The following is a 20,928-nucleotide window of genomic DNA, read 5'->3' on the forward strand; positions in this document are numbered from 1 at the left end:
TCTCCTGCTTGCTCTCTCTTTCTCTCTCAAAATAAATAAATATTTAAAAAACACAAATATTCTCTCTGTCTTTCCCTCTGCCCCTTCCTCACGTGTGCACTTTTTTTCTCTCTTTAAAAAATAAAAATAAGGGTGCCTGGGTGACTCAGTCGGTTTAGCGTCTGACTTCGGCTCAGGTCTCAAGGTTCATGGGTTCAAGCCCCACGTCGGGCTCTGTGCTTACAGCTCAGAGCCTGAAGCCTGCTTCATATTCTGTGTCTTACCCTCTCTCTGCCCCTCCCCGCCTCAAGCTCTGTCTCTCTCTGTCTCAAAAATAAATAAACATTCAAAAAGTAAGTAAATAAAAATAAACATTGAAATTAAATTCAGTCCCCTTTGGGATGTTGTGGTCTTCGCCTGCACCTCAGTGCACCCCAGCCCAAACTCTTCTTTTGCCTTCCATTGGGAAACACTTGTCTACCACCAGGCGTGTGAGACCACTGTGTGGTTGATGAGCCCTTTCACTTCTGCGGGCACATGTGACTGTCCCTACCCTGCCTGGTAGAGTGACAAGGGTTACTGCCCCTGGAAGGCAGTGTAGCCTAACAGTTATAGACTTGGGCCCTGGAGTCAGAGAAATCCAAGTGGTAAACCAGATCCCTGCTTACCAGCTGTGTGACCTCGGGCAGGCTTCTGTACCTCTGGCGGCCCAAGTTGCTTTATCGACCAAGTGGGGACTAAACTAATATTATCATGTACATTGGTTCTGAGAATTCGTTAAAGGAGATAAGGCATTTAGCAGAATGCCTGGCACATGTTCAATGCTTAAAAATGGCAAAGGGAAAAAGAAGTCTTAAAAATCCCTATTTTAGGGGTGCCTGGGTGGCTCAGTCAGGTTGAGCGGCTGACTTTGGCTCAGGGCATGATCTCTCGGTTTATGAGTTTGAGCCCCGCATCGGGCTTTGTGCTGACAGCTCAGAGCCTGGAGCCTGCTTCTGATTCTGTGTCTCCCTCTCTCTCTGCCCCTCCCCTAATCGCACTCTGTCTCTCTCTCTCTCTCTCTCTCAAAAGTAGATAAACATTAAAAAAAAAAAAAGTATCCCTATTTTATAGGAGAAGAAAATGAGGTCCCGGAAGGGAAGAGTTTGGGCTGGATTATAGGACTAGAGGCAGGTGTCCAAGCGCTCTCTCCATCCATACACCGCACACACACACACACACACACACACACCCACCCAACGGGCATCTTCCTGCCCCTGCCCGTTCTCTCTCACCCTCCTGCCCCATCTCCCAGCCTTGCCCGCATTTTCTCCCAGCATTGGGGAGCAGCTCAGGCTCTAGCCTCTGAGCTCTCCCTGCGCGTGAAAGGCTGGTTCTCGCTTCCTCAGGACCGGGTGGAAATGTTTGCAGTAATGGGAGCAGCAATCAGAATTCACAATTCATAATTCACCCGTGATCAGATGCAGGGGAGGTGCTGGGACGATTATATTAATAACGGTGCCATTAAAAACTAGTAAGTGATGTTCTCATAAAGCATGTGTTGGTTAGGGTGGCTGGGTTTGTTTATTTATTTGTTTTTCCCTTCGGGAGCAAACAGGGCCACAGAGGGCCAACATTAAATTATCTCTTGAAATGATTTAGGTAATAAGTCGGGCAGGTTAGGAGAGCTGTCGGCAGCTCCTGTCAGACCTCCTTCGACCTTTCTGAACTCCTATCTTTCACTTGGCCTTGTTTTATAAGAGGCCAATTACTCCCTTCTGGGTTAGCTGTGTCCCTTGTTTAGAACTGCTGTCTATACGGGCAAAATGTGCATTTTTTCATCAGCCAAGCAAGTCAGAGAGATCGTGTATTACTCCTTGCCAGAAATCAGAACCCTCCAAGTGACGTGGAAAAGAGAGGGGACTTGTGGGGACAAAGGCTTTGAATATTTGAACTAAGCGTCGTTCTGGAAATCAGAACAGAGACCCAATGATCATAACATCAATAATAACCATAACTAATGTTTACGTCTCACGGACAAGCCAGATTCCCTTCTGAGCACTTTATGTGTGTTAACATATTGGATCTTCATAACCCTATGCAGTGGATACTATACGATTAACCATTGTAGACACAAGGAGGGCGAGGGTCACAGCTGGTAGGTGGGGGACTTCCCGGTCTGTGTTCCCATCAGCTACCCTGCCTCGAATATTCTTCATGGGAGGGTGGTGCCTTCCCCATCTTTAACTCTGAGCCGGAGATTCCCTGGCCTGAGCTAAGCAGACAACTCCTGAAGCCTGATGCAGTCACAGCTATGGTACCCCAAGTGCCTTCCGTGAGCCAGGCATTCTACTGAGAAACAGGTCACGTGCATGATCTCACTTGCGACAGTACCTGTGAGGTTGGGACTAGTATGGTTCCCACTCTGCAGATGAGCACAGCAAGGCCCAGAGGTGTCTAGAAGCACACCGCAGCAAGAAGTACCAGAATCAAAACGAGCGCCGACTCTCTGTGCCCTACTGCCCTGGACAGTTGCTCCCACTTCCCACACCGGGATTTTTATGATTCTAATATTCTGAGGTCGGGCTTGGCCTAGGTTTGTTGCCAGGAGTTTAACCCATTTCTAAGAGGCCCAGATTTCTAAGGAATCTTAGGCCAGGAGACCCAGCCAGGCGGAGACAGCACAGACAGGAAGGCACAGGGAGTCTTTCAATTTTACATTAAAAGAGAAGGTCCCCTCCCCACCTCCTTCCCGTCCCCCTGCCTCGGCAACCTTCCAATCACATCAGAGACCCCAGAAGGGGCTTGACCTCTGTCCTCGGGGGAGGTCAGCCGGGGCGACCCCGCCTGTGTGCAGGATCCCGTGAGAGAGGCCCAGCTGCAGGCCCCGGAGGGCTGGAAACGCACCCGGAAACGGGCTTGGGGTCACTGAGGGCGGCTGGGCTGAGGGAGGAGCTTCTCTGGTCCTTTGTGAGCTGATGGGCAGGGGGAGATTAGTTCCACAGGCAGCCCCTGTGTCTCCAGAGAAAGGGGCTATTGTGGGGTAACTCAAAATACAGGGCACAGCCTATCCCACCTCCTCTTTTATCGCCATGGAGATGGAGGCAGGGTTCAGGGAGCAAAAGAGGGAGGGAAAATGCAAGGCAGGTGAAGGGGGAGGGGGTGGGGAGGGAGGGCAGTGGAAGCCCGGCTGGGCAAGAGAGGAGAGAGCTCTGCTCCTTTCTCACCTCTCTCCTCTCTGTGTCCTGCCTGAGGGCTCCTGGAGCAAAGAAGGGCTGGCCCACTACGCTGCAGCTGGCCCAATGACCTTGGAGGGTGAGGGGGTCCAACCATCTGGGAGTACATTTGTAAGATGGCCACATGGAAGGCAGCTGGTGGACAGCTGCTAGGCGTTGTCCAGCTTCTGGACGTACCAAGTGCCCCAAACCACTGAATCTCAGAGTCATCTCCCAACCTCTGTGGCCGCCCTGCCGGATCCTGATCTGGCGTCACCCCGAGGTCCTCTGTGATGGTGACTTTCTCACCAGGGCCTTGTGGGCACCTTTGGCTGTCAGAAAGCGCTTCCTTATAATAGGTAGAAACCTGTCTTCCTCTTCCCTCCACATGCAGGTCTAGTTGTGATCTCTGGGGCTGCACCACAAACAAATCCAGGTTTTTAATAAATACTGTAGGAAGGAAAAATAACTATCAGACACTCCTTGACTCGAACTATTTGGGAAAAGCTGCCGAGAAAGTAATTTTGTTGAAAATACCACAGTCCATAGTTTATTTATTTATTATTAAAAAAAACTTTTAAAATTTATTTTTGAGACACAGTGCAAGCAGGGGAGGGTCAGAGAGAGAGGGAGATACAGAATCTGAAACAGGCTCCAGGCTCTGAGCTAGCTGTCAGCACAGAGCCCGACGCGGGGTTCGAACTCACAAACTGTGAGATCATGACCTGAGCTGAAACCGGACACTTAACCGGCTGAGCCACCCAGGCGCCCTGCACAGTCCATAGTTTAAAAAAATAGCCAGAGTGAAGCGGAATTCCTGGATGGAAAGTGATTCTGGCTCTTGCACCCTGCGCGGGCAGAAGACAGGGCATCTCAAGGCACCAGGGTCCTGGGTGCTTCCCTGATGCCAATACAGAAGGTCATGGACAGGGTCTGGGGTATGTTTTATGGAACTAGGCATTTGGTGACTGCCCAGCCCCACAGACGGAGGTGGAGCTCAGAGTCAGAATTTGCCAGGGGGTTGGTTGTGCCCGATCATGGACTATATGACTGTTGCAAGCAAGGGGATGCCCCCTCCCTCAAACAGAATCCTCTAGAAAAGAGACACCAGCTCCTAGCAAGCAGGCAGAGGATGTGTTCCTGTCAAATACATAGAAAGGAAGAGGCCGCCCTGTTTTCAGGCTAGCAGTCCCTGGGCAGAAAGAGTTGTGATCCCACAGCTTGGAGAGACTCAAGGATTCAGGACTGACCAGGGTCCTCCAATCAGAAAGGTTACAAGTTCCAGCTGGCACGCTGGGGAACCCACTGGAAAACCTCATGTCAGCTTCTCTTCCCCAACAAGTCTCTTCCTGCCCAGGTGGGTCAGCCCTGAGGTTACGGGGGGCAGGGAAGGTAGAGGAGGGACGGGAGAGAGCTCCATCATGGAGGAAGAACTTAGGGCTCTCTTTATGTTCCTTCCCCCTTCCCCATAGCGCTGCCAGGGGAGGCCTAGGGAGCAGGCAGCCCTGGCAGGATGCTCAGAACAGGTGCGGTTGAAGCGCACCAGGCACCAGAGAGAAGCGGAGGCTGTGGTCGTGCTAACAAAGGCCACATCCTGTGCTAGAGAGGACTTGCTTCACAATACCAGGCCTCAGCAGATGTTGAAGACGGCCTTGATTCTTGCAGTAGAGAGAAAAAGGAGAGGCGCCCACGGGTCCCTGTTCCAACGGTGCCAGAGCCTTAGCTGTCAGGAAAGGCAGGCCTACCTGCTGTTGTCTCTTCCCATTCAGCACTGGGGCTCCTGCCCAAATGCTCATGTCCAGATTGTATTTATGACTGTTTTAAGAAGGAGTGACAGAGCCTTTTAATATCCCTGACAGCCCAGGATGTTTTAATAGATGGGGGAGCTGGGCTGCAGGAGTTCAGGAAAAGGAACAGAGTCACTGCGCGAGCTGTCAGGCCTGGTTTCTATGACAGACCTACTGATCCACTCTCCGACAAAATAAAATACGGGGCCGCGTCTCTCCTCGTCCCCGTCAGGTTGACAGACAGTCTGTCACCGTTGTATGTCATCTTTCACCTCCTAATCACTCAGGCTTAGGGGACTTGCATCTAACCGGGAGTCCCTACAGGATTTCTACTCAACCTGCCTCTGGAGCCTCAAGCCTCTGCTTCAACCGCCCCAGACTTCCTTGCTGGCATTCTCCAATTTTCTCCAATTCAAGCAAAACTTTCCTACCTTCAGAGTTCTGCTTCGTTTGTTGCCGTTGGTTAGTGGTGATGACGGGTCTCCCAGGACGGCTCAGTCACCTGTGTTAGATGCAACGGGTGGTGGGGATGGTTGCACAGCAATGTGCATGTACGTAACGCTGATGAATTGTACACCCAGAAAGGGTTAAAGTGGTCACCTGTGTGTTATGAGCTGGGTCACACACACACACACACACACACACGGTGTAAACTTGGGTGTCCCCCTGTGTATGCCTATAACCTGTATAACTTGTCGTCAGACTATTCCCAGCTCTCGACTCCCATGAAAACACTGCCTCCCACCTCCTGCTTCTTTACCTCTTCCCCCCTTCCCAGATCTAATCAGCCTCAAGGTCAGTTTTGGAGTTGAACATCTGGAGGTTCCTTATGCACACTTTTCCGGGATCAGTTGGAGCTGGTCTGACCAGGAACCTCTTGGGTCATATCTTCAGTCTGTCATGGCAAAGGCCCAACAATTTCTCTCACTTTTTTTTTTATGTTTATTTTTGAGAGAGAATGCGTGAGCACAAGTAGAGAGAAAGAGAGAGACAGAATTCAAAGCAGGTTCCTGGTTCTGGGCTGTCTGCGCAGAACCCGACGCAGGGCTTGGACTCACGAACTGTGAGATCATGACCTGAGCTGAAGTTGGACCCTTAACTGGCTGAGCCACCCAGGAGCCCTTTTTTTTTAAATATTTATTTATTTATTTATTTATTTTGGTGGGGGAAAGAAGGGCAGCAAATCCCAAGGTCACTCACTACCTGCTCTTTCCTGGAGTGGTTGAAAAAAAAAATCCCCAAAAAGACCACGAAGTCCTCCTTCCCCCAGCATCAAGTTTATCTGCTCCCCACCATTGGGGCTCCCTCCTTCCAACAGGGCTGCAGGTGCAGAGGCAGCGCTCCCGCCCCTCGCTCCTGGGTCCCTGTCCCTAGGGCGGCAGCTCCAGGCCAGAGCCTCTCTCCACCCTCACCAGCCCAGGGCTCTGCGTTCAAGTCCTCTGCCAGGAGAGAGTTAAGGGCTCGGGTTTAATTTGCCCGTTAATCACAGTTAAAAGAAGTAATGAGCGTCTCCCCAAAGCCTGGGTGTTTCTCTGCAGATTAAGCAGCAATTTGCATAGCCCCTTTATTCATTCCCACCATCCCCTGTGGGGCGGCTTGTCCTCTCAGACACAGCGGAGCGGCAGCCCGCGGCGGGAGTGCGGTGACAAATGGCTTTGCTACACGTGGTTTGGGCGAAAGGGAGGGAGGGGCAGGCTGGAAGGGAGAGGGCAGCTCCCGACAGTAATGGATAGCCGGGCCGTTAAATAGTGCAGAACTTTTTATTAGACACACAGGAGAAGTTTAAATATTCAAACTGGTTTTCTTTGAAGCCTGGGGAATGAGTAGAGGGGTGGCAGGCAGGATAAGTCAGCGTTTACTCAGGGCCAATTTACTCAGAGAGGCCCTGCGCATCAGCTGAGAGGAAGGGCACCTGGAGGACAGGCGGGTCTGCGGTGGCTGGCACTCTGGCCTCGCAAGCCCTGGGGCAGGCTGGGATCCGGGATCTTCCGGGCAGGGCATCTGAGCCACATTCAGCAGAGGGGGCTAGGGGCTCGCCTCAGTTTCAGAGCAGAAGCCGTGGTGTCTCCGAGAGGCTGGGACCAGAGCTCTCTGCTCTCCAGGAGAGCCCTAGACTTAGCAGGGAGAGAGGAGGGAGGAGCCCGGACGACGCTCAGGGCAGAGATCGTCACTGGAAAACATGCAGAAGGGAATTTTAGTTTGACCACTAGTCCATTTTAAAAGCCTACTTAAACCCAAGTTTCTTCCCAACTTCTAGTGCTCTGTGGGACTCTTCCTTTTTGCTAACTGGTGAGCCACGTAATCGTCATATTTTAGAGGTCAAAGTCACTTTAGAGATCATTAAGACAACTGAAGTTTGGAGAAGTTAATTTTGAGATGCCAAAGGGGACACGAAAGTGAGCAAGACCCAATCCCTCTCCTCAGGCAGCTTGGGTTGGGGTACAGATGTCAGGAGGTCACTGCGATGCGGTGATAGGCTCTCCGAAGGGCATCTTCGAGAGGCTTCAGAGATGCCGCTAGGAGGAGGGGCTAATTTTGTCAGGGCCTGAAAATGTCCACAGAGAGAGGTATTTGGGTCTTATCTGAGCAGGGGGGAGGAACAGGGAGGCTCTGGGGACACATGTGGGTTTGGTGTCTTGGAAGGGAGATGGAGATCTGATTACCAAGGGCTGGCCCACTACTCTAGGAGGTTAGGGAGCTAAGTGGGTATTAGAGTTTCTAAGCAGGGAAACAGTTGGGGTGACAAAGCAGACGCTTGGAGCCTGCCAATGGGCAGAGATAGGAAATGTCAGAGAGGGATGAAGAGCGGAAGGGAAGATCATGGGTTTGGTCTGGGACCTGCTGGGATGTCTGAGACACACAGAGCCAGGACCCAAACGCGAGTTTTTAACCTCAGTCCAGGTTATTTCCAGTCCATCCCCTCGCAAAAGCTGACAACGGAGTCCTACTGGACCAGGGACCGCCCGTGCTGTACCTGCCACCGCTCCCTACCCGGAGGCCAGTAGTATCTCGTGCCCTCATTTTACAGGTGAAGGAAATGAGGCACAGAGAGGTCCTGGGCCTTGTCCAGGATCACATGGTAGTAAGAACAGAGCCAGGATTAGACCCGGCCAATCCGAATCTAGACAATGTGCTAATCATCATGATGTTTTGCTTGCTTTCTTCCTAACCTACTACCATTATCAGATTTTGTATGTGCAAGCACAGGAGTGCGGAGGAGAGGATAATAGGTAGCAATTAAAAGATGAAATAAAAATTAGTAACAGGACAAGCAGGTGTCGGAGAGGCAGGGAAGAGCCACAGGACCTGTGTTTCTAGACGAGAGACTGTGTAAGCAACATCTGGGGAATTAACGAGGGAGAGAGAAAGGGGAGGGGTGCACACGAGTGAGTGAGCAGGACTCCAAGCTGGGCCACCATCAGCTCCTGCTCCTGGGGGCCTGGGATGTGCTCTCCTCGGGTCCTCAGCTCCAGGCTGGTTCCCTGAAGCAGGTAATTCTTTCAACGGGTGAGATTTCCCTTGTGGATGACGCCAATAATCCCTGCCCCACACTGGCAATGAGAATCTGGCTCTAGAAGTCCTCGGCAAGCCCTTAGTGGGCAGCCAGATCTGAGATGAATAGTCATTAGCAGTCCCCTCAGCCCATGGTCATGGTCATGAGCTGAGAGCTGGTGACAGGCCTGGGCAGCTGGATTTAGCAGGGAGGGACATCTAGGAAAACTGATTCTGCCTCTTTGTCTGAAGCAGGATGACCAGTTGGCTGGGTGGGGAGAGCCTGAAACCTTCTCTGGAAAAAGGTGGCATTAAAGTGAACATGAAAGCAGGGGGTGCTCCTGGCACTACAATTCACATCAAACTAACGGAAAATCTCAGCCCACCTCGTCCCCTTCTCCTGGAACATTTTCTTGGCAGCCCCAGAAACCGGACTGCTCAGAAGTTGGTCTTCAAGCTCCATGGAGCCTCTCCCCCTTCCCTTCCAGGAAGGCAAGCTAGACCGGGATGAAGAGTCCTCAGCCATTGTGTCACACCCCAGAAGCAAGAGCTTGCCTTGGTCCAGGAGCCCTTACTCTGTGCCAGGCACCAGTCTAAGACCTCTGTGTATATTAACTTGTTTCATCCTCACGATGGATTCTGTCAGGCGAGTCAGAGAAAAGCAGGCAGGTACCCAACTGCAATCACAGTGATGTTAGGGGAAATGTGAGGACGGGTGTGCAGGACGCAGCATTGTTCTCCCCCCCTCCCCCGCCGCCCCAGGGGGCCAGAGAACCTGGCAGGGTCTTTCCGGTCTCAGGGTGGTCAGGAAAGCAGGCCCCAGGAAGTGAAGCCGGGGACAAAGGCATCTGGAGCTAAACGTTCCGGACAACAAACCTCATGTTATAAGGGTTAAAGGCTTTTAAGAAACAATTTACACCAGCCCAGGGTTGGCCTTCGTGTTACCAGGTAAATGGCTAATCCCTCTGAGAGAGAACCGTCCCCTAACCACACCGCTGAGCAACGTGGCCAAAATCTGCTGAGAAACCCCTTTCTGTCTAAACCCACTTCCCCTCCGGCAATGATGGCCAAACCTCAGCCTGTCTGACTTCCTGCCATCGGTCCCAGGCAGGGCCGCAAATGCAGGCGACGGGCTCCTCCGGAAGGGCAGGAGCAAGGGCTCTCGAGGCCGAACCTCCTGCCGCAGTCACGTGGTCCGCAGGGCTTCTGCCTACTGCATGGGGCCTCGAAGCAATAGTGGCCGTGTAGCAGCCGGTGATTGGACGAGGGACATGAGAGGGACACGAGAGCGAGTGCGGGCGGCCGGCCTGGTGAGCTGATGGCTGCTGCAAGTGGCCCGAAGGCCGGTGCAGCCAGCAGCTGAACAGGTGGGGTGGGAGGTGGCGGCCACCCTCTCAGAGGGAAAAGGACGAAGAGACGCAGATAGCCCCCTAGGCCGGGCACAGCCTGCCTGGTCCCCTTTGTGTCCTTCGACTCTTAAGGACGGTTTCACCTCGATATTCCACACCAGTGTTTTCCCTTTCCCAATTCCTAGACTCATTTCAGCCCCCGATACCTCCAAAAGGAGGTGAACAGGCAAAGATCGGGGGGAAGCGACGGGCTGACATTAATTGATAGGAGCAGCTTCGAGCAGTTCATGCTGCCTTATCTCTCTCTCCTTCGGATAGCGTGTGTCCGCCGGAGTCCGCGGGGTCGGTGATTAATAGGGGCCATCACTCACTGTCCGGGATGGCTGAAAGGCAGCGGGGAGGGGGTGGCCCTCCCCAGAACTGAGATAACAAGCAGCAGGAATAATGAGTGGTGTCACTCCACTTTTCATTTTGATGGAAAGTCATTACGGGAGTCAACGGCAGCGACAAAGAGCCATGAATCAACTGCTCTGCTATGAAATTAAAATCGAATTGCCGGCCACCCCCAACCCCTACCCTTCCTGGGAAATGGGGATGGGTAGGTGGCTTGGGAGAGGGGTGCTGTCCCGGGGTGGGCTCTACCCAATCACAGTGTGGGCACTTATGGGTAGGAAGTGGACAGGCCGCTAGTGAAGGTGACAACTCCTGTCTCCACCTTGTTTATCAGACCCTTCCTCCCCAAACCACATTTTCCCCCTGCCTGGAGGTGAGCTGTGATTAAAAGGAAAATACAGCTTTACTGGCTCCAACAAGGCTGCCACTCGACTGCTCCCCTTGGGCTCCTGGCCTGAGTCGGGCAGTCTAGCCTGGCCGTGGAGAGAAAGGGGCCCAGCAGACTTAGCTACCCCACAGCTTGCTGAACCACTTGTAGATGCTAATCTGGGGCCCTCCCTGTCACCAGAAGCAAAGAAGGAGAGTCCCTAACCCAGGATTCCACAGGAATAGCTGATGGCCTGGGGAACCCACTTGATCCAGAACTCCAGGCAAACAGGTGCACAGCCTTGACTCAAGGCCCAGAGAAGCACAAACTGTCAGTGGTGAAGCAAGAGTTTCTTCCTCTTTTATTGAGTCCAACTAGATGATGAGAAGGACCAGAAACTGGGGTTGCAGGCTGACCGGCCACAGAGCTGATCAAGATAGCTTCTTGCCAGAGAGTACAGTGAGTATCTGAGTGTCAAGGTCACCCTCTAGGTGACAGCTCCTTCATGTGGCTTTCCATCCTCCAATCACCTGGTCTCTGGTCAGGAAGGGCCTTGCACATCAGCCCTGGCGGTCTGCACCCTCCTTCCTGAGCGCCAGGCAGACAGGCAGGTAGAACACGGCGGCTGTCACAGATAGGTTCCCATCAGGTTCACGGGACGCCCATTGTACCTCTTGGAAATGTCAGCCTCAATCTGAAAGACAGTGATACCACATGGATAGGATGCAGAGAGGCAAAGGTGCCTCATTCTGTAGAAACTGGGGAACCCCTCCAAGCATTGGTGGGTCTGCCTTTCCTGTCTTACCAGCTTCTGCAGCTCCTTGGTCTTCGCCAGCAGCAGGTCCAGCTTGGGTTCCAGGGCCGCCTGCTCCCGAAGGGCCTCCTGCTGCTTCTGCACCATCAGCTCTTTCTTCAAAGCCAGAAGCTGGGACTGCTTCAGCTTCTGCTGGAGAAACTCGGTCACTCGGTCCACATACCTGTGCAGGGCGCTCGGGTGAGTGGTGAGGCCGAGCAAGCCAAGCATCCCCATTCCTCTGCTGGGAAAGGTGAGGCTCAGGAACCCAAATCCCCAACAGGCCTCTCAGCCTCTACCCGCTGTGCTCCCAGCTCCCCTGTCCTACCCGGGAAGCAGAGCCGTCTTGCCCCAAGAGAACCACCCCTGATCCCAACCTTGACACCACTGCTATGGGAGGCAGCGAAGGGCTCTGGGGGGTCATGGAGGAGAAGAACAAAAGGAGGATGGGGGCTGCTCGAGAGGGCGGAGCCCCACATCATGCTCCAAAACAGGCCAACGTCAAGGGGGACACCAGACCTTGGTGAGGCCAGGATCATAAACAGGTGCTGCATTCGAAGACTGGTGAGCCGGCCAATCAGATCCTGCAGCGCCGACACCATGGTAACCACCTTGGCTTTGGTCTGGCCCTGCAGGATGGTGGGGGCCAGCTGGAATTGGCTCACGGACAAGATGTCTGCCTCCTCGCTCATCTCCACGGCTCGCTGGGACAAGAAGATCTCGAGCTGAGGGCAGAAGAGGATCCGGTTGACACCCAGAAGAGAACTCAGAAGTTTTCAGATGCTCAAAATTCAAGAATGAGATGTGAGGGCCGGACTCTGGGTGAGGAGGTGTTATTTCCTCTGAATACTTGTCCGACTTCAGCTCAGGTCATGATCTCATGAGTCATGAGTTTAAGACAGCTCGGAGCCTGCAGCCTGCTTCAGATTCTGTATCTCTTTCTCTCTCTACCCCTCCCCCACTCACGCTCTGTCTCTCTCTCTCTCAAAAATAAACAAAACTAAGGACACACAGAGTTAGCAGGTTCTCTCTGCCCCAGTGAAGGTATTTTCTCTCTGCGAGGAATGAAATTCAGGGAACAGGAATCCATGTGTGAGAAGCCCTGGATTAAGAAAGAGCTGGGAAGAATCTGGGAACCAGCCGCATATCCTGTCACTCTTTATTCTACCTTAGAAACTGGATCCCTTCGTCCTCCTCTGTCCTGGAGACTAAGAGGGGCCTCTCTGGGCAGAAAGAGAAGGGAATAGGTGAGGACCAAGAACTTCGACGAGCTAGCAGTCCACCGGGAAGGGAAAAGGCAGAGATTAACACAAAGAGGAAGGGTCCTCCCAGAGGATGAAGGTACCTCCATGAGCTCATCAATGAATTGATTCCGGGTCTCTGGGTATTCGAGAAGTGTCAGGGCGTCTGGGCCCCTAGCAACGCCTTCTGGAGCTGCCAGGAAGAGAGACAGAGAAGTGATAGAGTTGCTGGGGACCATGGAAAAAGACCCTCACGTTTGAGAGGCTCTGGAGGGTTAATATGGACACAAACTTATTGCATTAAAGTTACTATCTTCTCATTCTAGGGGGGAAGGGTTACTCTTTCCCGTATGTCTCGCTTCGCCCTAATCGGACACTACTACAGGTGGGGCCAGTCTGTGAGGAGGGCCACAGAGCTGGGTTCAGGGCCTGGAAAGGTCCCCTCTGCTCTGGTGGGCCGTGAAGTTTCATCCTGCACCGCCCTCTAGCGGCTCAGAGAGCTGCTGCACCTTATCAGCCCGTGGGCAGGGGGGTCAGGTCACACCTCCAAGCCCAGCAGCCCGCCAGGTACCTCCCCATCCAGAAAAGATGGCCCATGTTCGGGATCTCAAAAGTTGAGAGCTTCCAGACTTATAATGTCCCTCCACACTCACATCACCATCAAGATTTTGAGAGAACAGTTAAATGTGTGAGAAGCCCAATCTTGGTAAGTGCAGTTTTTCTGTTTCCAGAGACACTGGGAGTAGGCGGTGGGGCTTCTGAGAACCCACTTCTGCCAGGGTCCCAGGGAGGGCACCCTTACCCTGGGTTCCAGCTTCCAGCACTGTGATCTGCAAGGCGGCATCATCTCCCCAGTCTATCCCATCGCCCCCAGCTTCCTAGGTGGAAAGCAAAGAACCGCGGCAGGGTTGTAAGAATCTTCCCAGCAAAGGCAGCCGGGATAAACCAAAGTCCTTGATAAGTGCAAGGCCTGCACATTCCAACTGTACGGAGGACTTCCAGCCCTGACATCGGTGGTAAAGATGGGGGAGGGAGAGGCCATGTATGTTGCCACCTTCATCCCTGCTTAGAGTTACCACTTGCCTGTACCTGACACCTTGCCCCAAACGCCAGGAGAAAAATGTCAAACCTCGGACATGTCGCTGTGGAAACTCTGCCCCAGCCCCCCACACTACACATGGTCTGAAAGCTATGGACTTCAAGTAATGCCTTTAGAGACAGACAACGCGTCTTTTCTCACCAAAGCGGTGATCACAGAAAAGTCCTCAGAGGGATGGACTGTGAAAGCGTCCTAACCTTTGAGTCCGATTCCAGGGAGATGCCCCAGTCAATTCTGGCAGCCTGGGCAGAGATGCCAGAGTCCGTCCCTTCAGAAGCCGCCTCCACCCCAAAGTCGCCCCAGTCAATCTAGGAGGGGAAAAGAGTGTTAGCTCACAGAAAGTGGGTGAAAGCAAAGGGGCCTGCCTCCCCAGGGGCCCTGGCACACTGTTCAAGTGCAACGGCCTCTCCACTCCCCAAAGGCCCAACTTCAGAGTTCACGGGGCTAGTTTGAAGCCAACGGGCTCACTGAGCCTCTTCAGCACCCACCCGTCTATACTCTGGCCTCAAGGAGGCTGGAAGAATAAAGGAACAGGGCCCCCCTGAACTCTATGTCTGGTATCTCTCACCCAAATCCCTCTTTTTTCCTTCTGGGACTCTGAACTCAGACGGGGCTGGGTGTAGGGGTGGAGCTGTGCGGGGAGATGAGGAAGCAGCTCTCACTCTGTCTTACCGTGTCTTCCTCCACCGGCTCAGGAGGCTCCTCGAGGTGTGGCCGTTCCACCACAGAGGGCTCGGTCCCCGTCCTCCATTCGTACACCGTGGCGTTTCCCCGCTTCTGCACGAATTGCAGCATTGGCAACACCTGCTCTGTGGGGCTGCAACAGGGCACGGGGCTGACCCTCTGGCTGCCCACTCACGGAGCCCACTCCGGCGCTGCCCTAGGCCCTACGGCCGGACGGGCGGGGCTCCCACGGGCTCACGTATGTACAATAAAACTCAAATGTCATGTCCGAAAATACAAGCAGAGAAGAGAGGACAGCCAGGGAAAATAGGTCAACTGTCCCCGCTGCTAGAGAGAAACAGCTCCTCTACCTTTCACACACAAACCCCACGCAGGCCTGGTACAGGTCAATGGCTTCGCCCAGGCACTGGGCCCCGGCCCCGATCTCCGCCAGCTGACTCGGCAGGTCCTTCACCAGGGCCAGCAGTTCTCCCCGGACGTTGTCTCCCTAGAGAGGATGGACAAGGGAGGCTAAGACAGGAGTGGCGGGAAGCGGAGCCCAGTGGGTTCAAGGAAACGCCCGGAGGCTGGAGATGGGTGAGACACTGGTCCAGGAAGGGCGCAAACGGGACGAGAAGGGAACCTCTCCCGGATGTCGAGGAGCTGGGCTCAGGCCAACAGAGGCCCGGGGAGCCCTCCCGCTCACCGTGATGCCGTACTGCTTGCACGAGTGGAAGAACTGCTCCCGCATCTCGGCGGCCCCGGCCTGGCCCTCCTCCTCCTTGCGACTGTATTCCTGCTGCAGCTGCTGGCACTTGGCGATCTGCTTCTTCAGAGAGGGGATCTCGTAGTTGACATTCCGAACCAGGAGGCTGGAGAGTTCCACTGCGAAGGCCCCAGGAAGTTCACCCCAGATGCCCACACCACAAGGCAAGCATGCCCCTGGGACACGGACAAGGGACACGAGTCCTGGGCCTGGCAGCAGAGAGCAGTTTGGTCCCCCACGACTCCTCCCTTTCCTAGCCGCGGAACCTCACACAGACACCTTATCCTCTCTAATCCAGTCCTCCTCTGTAAAATAGGGGCCAAAATATTTACCATGAGGACTAACAGAATCCATATGAATCATGAGTATAATTCCTGGCATTCAGTAGATACTCGGTAAGGATGAGCTATTATTATTATTAATAGTTTGGGGAGACATACCCCGAAGTACAATCGGCCCTGTAATTACTCTCTCAGGCATCCGATGTGGCCCCCGGATGGCCTGTGCCTCTTCTGCCCGGTGGAGAAGAGCCATGCAGAGGGAGTTGGTCACCAAGAGGTCAGCGGTGGAAGGTCTACCCAAACCTGCCTGGCCAGGCCCGGCCAAGGCCCTCTACTTGCCTGGTCTTCCACCTCCTCCCAAGACTCTCTGGGGGAATTTGTGGCAAACACCCACACCCCAGCCTCGTCCCCCACATGGACTGTGCCTCCTGGAAGCCTAGTGACTCAGAACTCCGGGCGTGGGCTGCCCCTGGACACCGGCCTCCGAGGCTGGGCACTCTACCTAGATAGATGTTGTCTTTCTCGTACAGGGCTACGATCTCCTGCCAGTCCTAGGTGAGAACAGAAACAGGAAGTGAGCCGCAACAGCACTCTGCAGCCACATCTCAGCTCAAGCCGCACACAGGGGAAGCTCCCCCCTCCCCCAGCATTCACATCATGTCAGATGCAACCCCCCACCCCGCCCCCGGCCTTTTTCATAATGCTGGTTGGACCACCCACTCCATTCTAACAACATGGCACCAACGGGCGCTCCCAAAAGCAGCAGGCCTGAAAATGGAGACCCAGGGGTATGATCTACGTTTGGTGTAAACTTTGGGGATGGAGAGAAAATTCAGGAAATATGCTACATGGGCATCTCCACCAGACCCTCAGCGAGACCAGAGGCTCTGGCCCAGTGGCCCGGAAGCGTAGCCAGCTGCATGTTAAGCGGCTTCAGCCACACTTGCCTTCATTCGCTGTGAAGAATACCGGCCAAAAATATTTTTTGTGGAGGCTTCGGTGCCTTTGAGAAGGTCCACGATCCTTAGGCAGTGGAAGTAGTGAATGTCTAGAGAGCAAGAAAGAGCAAAGACCTTGGGAATTATAGTATCTTGCCCACTTCCTCTGGGCACAAGGCTGACTGATGAATGTGCTAGAATCTTCGCATGCGTAGCTCTCCCCTTCAGCATTATGTGTTAGAAACCAGCATGTACCCCCCAAAGTACATCTTTCTCTAGGGCTCAGTTATAAAGCTAAACAATAAGGGAGGAGTTCAGCTCATACACAGTGCTCCAGGGAAGAGGGGGCTCCAGTAATGTGGCCCCAAAGCACTCACAGGATCCAGAGAGCAGCTGGGCGATCTCCTCACTCTCTGGCATGTCCCTGATGGCAGCATTGATCTTCTCTCGGATGGTCAACACCAGACTCTGCCATTTCAGGCTACAGTGCCTTCTGTCAACCAGCCAGTCTATGTGAGAAATACCCAAATCACAGCATTTGCACGCATGACAGCCAAAACGCCGTCACTTATTCGAGTGAAATATGCTAAGGCACTGGCTAAACACTGGATTCATATGGGTTAAGGTGTGGGAGATCATGGGAAGATGGGGACTAAAGAGAGACTCAAAGGGACCCTCGAGGTTAAAGAGACTCCAGCAACCCGACTTCACCACGGTGTGACTTTTATAGCACAATTGCCTCCATGCAGGGATAAAGAAAGACTGTGAATTAGTTCTGACATCAAAGTGCCACTTTTGACCACTCTAAATTCTCCATAATATTTTTGCTTCCATGAGTAATTATATCTTTCTTACTGACAGAGGATGCTTTTCAACTTCCACTTCCTCAGGGCTGGGATTAACTGTGACAATGGAAAATGCAAGATGATTATGCCAAGTACCGGATGAATGAACAACTGCAAAGCCCCTAATACCTACAGCGCCCTACGGACTAGGTAACACCTGGCAAAACGAGAACACCAATGTGACTGACCTCCTGGAGTCTGAGCCCAGATTTGGGTTTTTAGTAGAGGGAGTGGAGGCGGGCGGGGGGGGGGGTGATGAGAACCATGCACGTTTCCTCAGGAGGAGAGCAATAAGAGCTAGGCTTTGTGGTCACATGGTCCTGGCTTCTCATGATGAATTTTCTTAGGTAAGTCTCTTAACCTTTCTTTCTGTGCCTTGCTTTCCTCACACATAAGATGGGGATAATAAGGTACTGAATACAAGAGGAAATGAAGGTAAAGCACAGAGCACTGTGCCTAACACGTGGCAAGGACTCAATACATCCTAGTAAAAATTATTTTTACAATGTCAAGTGCCTAAAACAGCACCTAGTAGAGCAAACTCTCAATGAATGGTTGTTCCATTGGTCCTTCCCGTGACCAAGGACAAGCTCACACACCAAGAGTGCACAGGTGCTACAGAGCTGGGACAAATCTGAACTGACACTCAAGAAGCGCCATCCAGTGGCCACTGCCCAGGAGGGACCAAAGGGTCCCACAGTGGTGAATCCAGAACCGTGCCCTTGTTAATACACCTGCCAACTAGTCAAACCTTGGGGTCCCACACTAGCTATCAGTTAGACTCCCTCTGCTGTATTCCGTATTCTTCTAAAATCTTCAGAGAGAAAAATTCTGTAGACGTCATAGAACTATGATGCAGGAATACTGTACTCATACACATGTCATCTTTAACGACACAACTAGCATCAGATTAATCCAGTGAGCATTTTAAAATCCAGGAGCTGTGCACTCGCCCTGCAAAGATAATAGTGAAGAGGTCCTTTTCTGGCTCTGAACTGAGAAGGTACAGAGATCAGGTACTGGCAGCAGGGAGATGACCTGGCCACTAAAAGGTTTTTATTCCCAACTGGGTCTCTCTCTTCCTCCTAAAATCGAGGGGCAATGGAAGCTTTTAAAATGAAAGGAAGGTACTTTTTTTTTTTTCGTACAAAAAGCATAGACACTGGGGCCTGACAAACTTAAGCTCCATCTTCAGATCTGCTGCTTAGTAGGTGACCATTTTTAAAGTAAGCCATCACCTTCTTGGTGCCTGAATGACTTGACAACACGTGTTAGGAATGTTAAAGTAAAAGACGCAGGTCAAGTACAGACTATGAAAGGTTCCTTGCAGCTCCTCCTAGCGCTGGCACGTAGCCCCGCAGGGAGCACAGAACTGGGCGACTGGTCAGGGGCCTTGGGGCGTCACGGCCCCCAGCTGTTGGCGACAGGAGGCAAAGGGCCGGGCTTCCCCCTGACAGCGGTTGCGCGGGGCGTCCCCTCCTACCGAGCAGCTTGCTGGTCTGGATGTCGATGGGCACGTGCTGATGGTCCTGGCGGGAAACACAGCGGGAAACGGGGCATGAGCGGGGGGAGGGGGCGTGCCACCCGCGCGCTTATTTCCGGGGCCCAACCGCCACCGTGAGGGGCTAGAATGAAGGGCCGGGGAGGGCCGAACCCGGGAGGGAGGCCAGAGAAGCGGGTGAGGAACCGACGAGCTGAACTCGGTCCAGGGGTCCCGGCCCAGGGCCCCATTCCCTCAGCCCCTGTCTCCACACCTGCATCTTTCCTCCACTTCCGCTTCCGGCCAGCTACCCAAATCAGCCCCACATACAACCAATCCCGCGCAGGTCTGGTTGACCCTCAGTTTAGGCACGATCGGACCTCCTCCGGCCACGTCTCCAACTTCCTCTGAGCCAATCGGGGCGCGCGCTCCACCCCTGGCCACAAGCCCCACCCACCTCGGGGCTCCGAATGGCTGAGCCGGGGAGGGGCGGGAGAACCGGAGACAGCCAATGGGAGATGCGAGGCGGGCTCAGAGTTGGAGAAGGGCGGGGGCGCTGAGAAAAGGCTGCAGGGGCGGCGAGATCACGGCAGACGGCGCCCGAGAGTTGGTCTCAGCCGCTTCCGGCCAGGTGGGCGCCGGGTTTACAGTGCAGGGATTACCGCGCTTGCCGACCGGGTCCTAGCGCCGACCTTGGAGAATTGGAAGCCGTTAGAAATGTCTTCTTCCTGCCTTGCCTGGCTTTACTGTTCGTCGTAGTTCGTAGGTCTGTTGTGGCACTTGTCACAGTTTGCCTTCCCATTCAGTTGATCTGACAGACATGTGTCGAGCACCTGCTATATGTGGTCTGATTAAGGCAGGGAAGGGAAGGAAGGAGGGTCAAGGTAGGCATTCCAAAGAGAACACCTAAATTGAATCTTAAAGGAAGAGCTACAGAAAGAGGGAGATGTGGCTAGGGGTGTTCTGGATGGAGGAGACCATCCAGACAAAGCTTTGGAGGCTACAAACTGCAAGAGGGGTGCAAGGACCAACACCGGCAGTCAGGACTGGCAGCATAATTGGTGGGGTCGGGGCAAAATGAAAATGTAGGGCTCCTTGTTCAAAAGTTGAAGAATTTCCAGGTGCCTGGGTGGCTCAGTCGGTTAAGTGGTTCACTTCAGCTCAGGTCATGATCTCATGGTTCCTGAGTTCAAGCCCCGTGTCAGGCTCTGGGCTGACATCTCAGAGCCTGGAGGCTGCTTCTGATTCTGTGTCTCCCTCTCTCTTTGCCCTTCCCTTGCTCACTCTCTGTCTCTCAAAAGAAAATAAACATTAAAAAAATAAAATAAAAAAGTTGGAAGAATTTCAAGAGGGCCCTGCATCAGGTCTCACATTCATGAAGGGAGCTTCTATGCAGTAAAAGGTTTGTAGCAAGGAGTGGCCAAAGAGACTGTAAAGGTGGAAAGGTCATATCATAGGGAGGAGCCTCATTAGGGAACTTGGACTTCACCCCTGCAGACAGAGAGGAACCACTGGAGGGTTTGAAGCAGGGAGGGACCTGTTCAGATCAACTGCAGGGAGGATGGTTTCACAGGAGATAAGACTGGAGACAGGGAGACTATCTGGAAGTGATCATGCAGAGGTCAGGGCCTGACCTGGGACAAGGCATGAGGAGGAGGCGAAGGGCTGGATTTGAGAGATTTTGAGAAATGGACAGAGCTTGGCCATCAAATGGGTGTGTGGATGGGGGGAGATAGACAGCAAGGATGACATGTAAAGTGGCTGGACTAGGAGTGCCACCAACTGAGACAGGGGTGCAGGATGCTGAGCTGGTATTAAGAAGGAGGGGCCGTTGGCTTTGCAATTACCAGGTTAGTGGTGCTGGGAGGCCCCCATGTGAAAAAGTGTGCAAGAGACACTTGGGTCTACAGTTCTGGAGTTCAGGGGAGCCCTGGGGCTAGGAGCGCAGCTTTGGAGGGCCACAAGCTGACTGATCTGTAGTTCACTTGTGGCTGAAGCTGAGGGAAGGCATGAGATTGGGCAAGAAGTGTGTAGAATGAGGAGGAGACTGCGTGGGCCCAGGCTAGGTCACCAGGGACCTCACAGGACCGGGTGTGCGATTTGGGGCCCCTCCCCTTCCAGGATGTTAGCTCCTCCAAGGGGCTCCGCCTGTTTCTTTGGAAAGGATCCCCCCCACCATCTCTGCCCCAGCACAGCACTTGGGGCTCAGTAAAATCTGTTCTTGAACTGTGTGGTGTGGTAGAGCAAGAAGACCTAGATTT

The 20,928-nt window shown here is 53.3% G+C and overlaps 1 protein-coding gene across 3 annotated transcripts; it reads right to left on the minus strand.

Annotated features, from left to right (window-relative positions):
* Positions 1-10,896: 10,896 nt before the first annotated feature.
* CDK5RAP3 (CDK5 regulatory subunit associated protein 3) lies at positions 10,897-19,069 on the minus strand. 3 transcript variants are annotated; one of them, XM_029928340.1, is made up of 14 exons: positions 18,942-19,069; positions 18,671-18,716; positions 16,720-16,851; positions 16,352-16,452; positions 15,907-15,955; positions 15,064-15,242; positions 14,729-14,865; positions 14,367-14,511; positions 13,892-14,002; positions 13,398-13,473; positions 12,700-12,788; positions 11,874-12,079; positions 11,367-11,538; positions 10,897-11,255 (listed from the first exon to the last, which is right to left on the minus strand). In XM_029928340.1, exons 1-14 carry the CDS (start codon positions 18,945-18,947, stop codon positions 11,190-11,192), a joined length of 1,515 nt encoding a protein of 504 aa, XP_029784200.1. In that variant the 5' UTR covers positions 18,948-19,069; the 3' UTR covers positions 10,897-11,189. The 3 variants fall into 3 exon arrangements, with proteins under 3 accessions (XP_029784200.1, XP_029784199.1, XP_029784201.1); XM_029928339.1 differs by having other exon boundaries at positions 15,064-15,299; XM_029928341.1 differs by lacking the exon at positions 18,942-19,069 and adding an exon at positions 18,842-18,870 and having other exon boundaries at positions 15,064-15,299.
* Positions 19,070-20,928: the final 1,859 nt, after the last annotated feature.

This window comes from Suricata suricatta, chromosome 17 (assembly GCF_006229205.1).
Source record: "Suricata suricatta isolate VVHF042 chromosome 17, meerkat_22Aug2017_6uvM2_HiC, whole genome shotgun sequence".
Classification (NCBI taxonomy): domain Eukaryota; kingdom Metazoa; phylum Chordata; class Mammalia; order Carnivora; family Herpestidae; genus Suricata; species Suricata suricatta.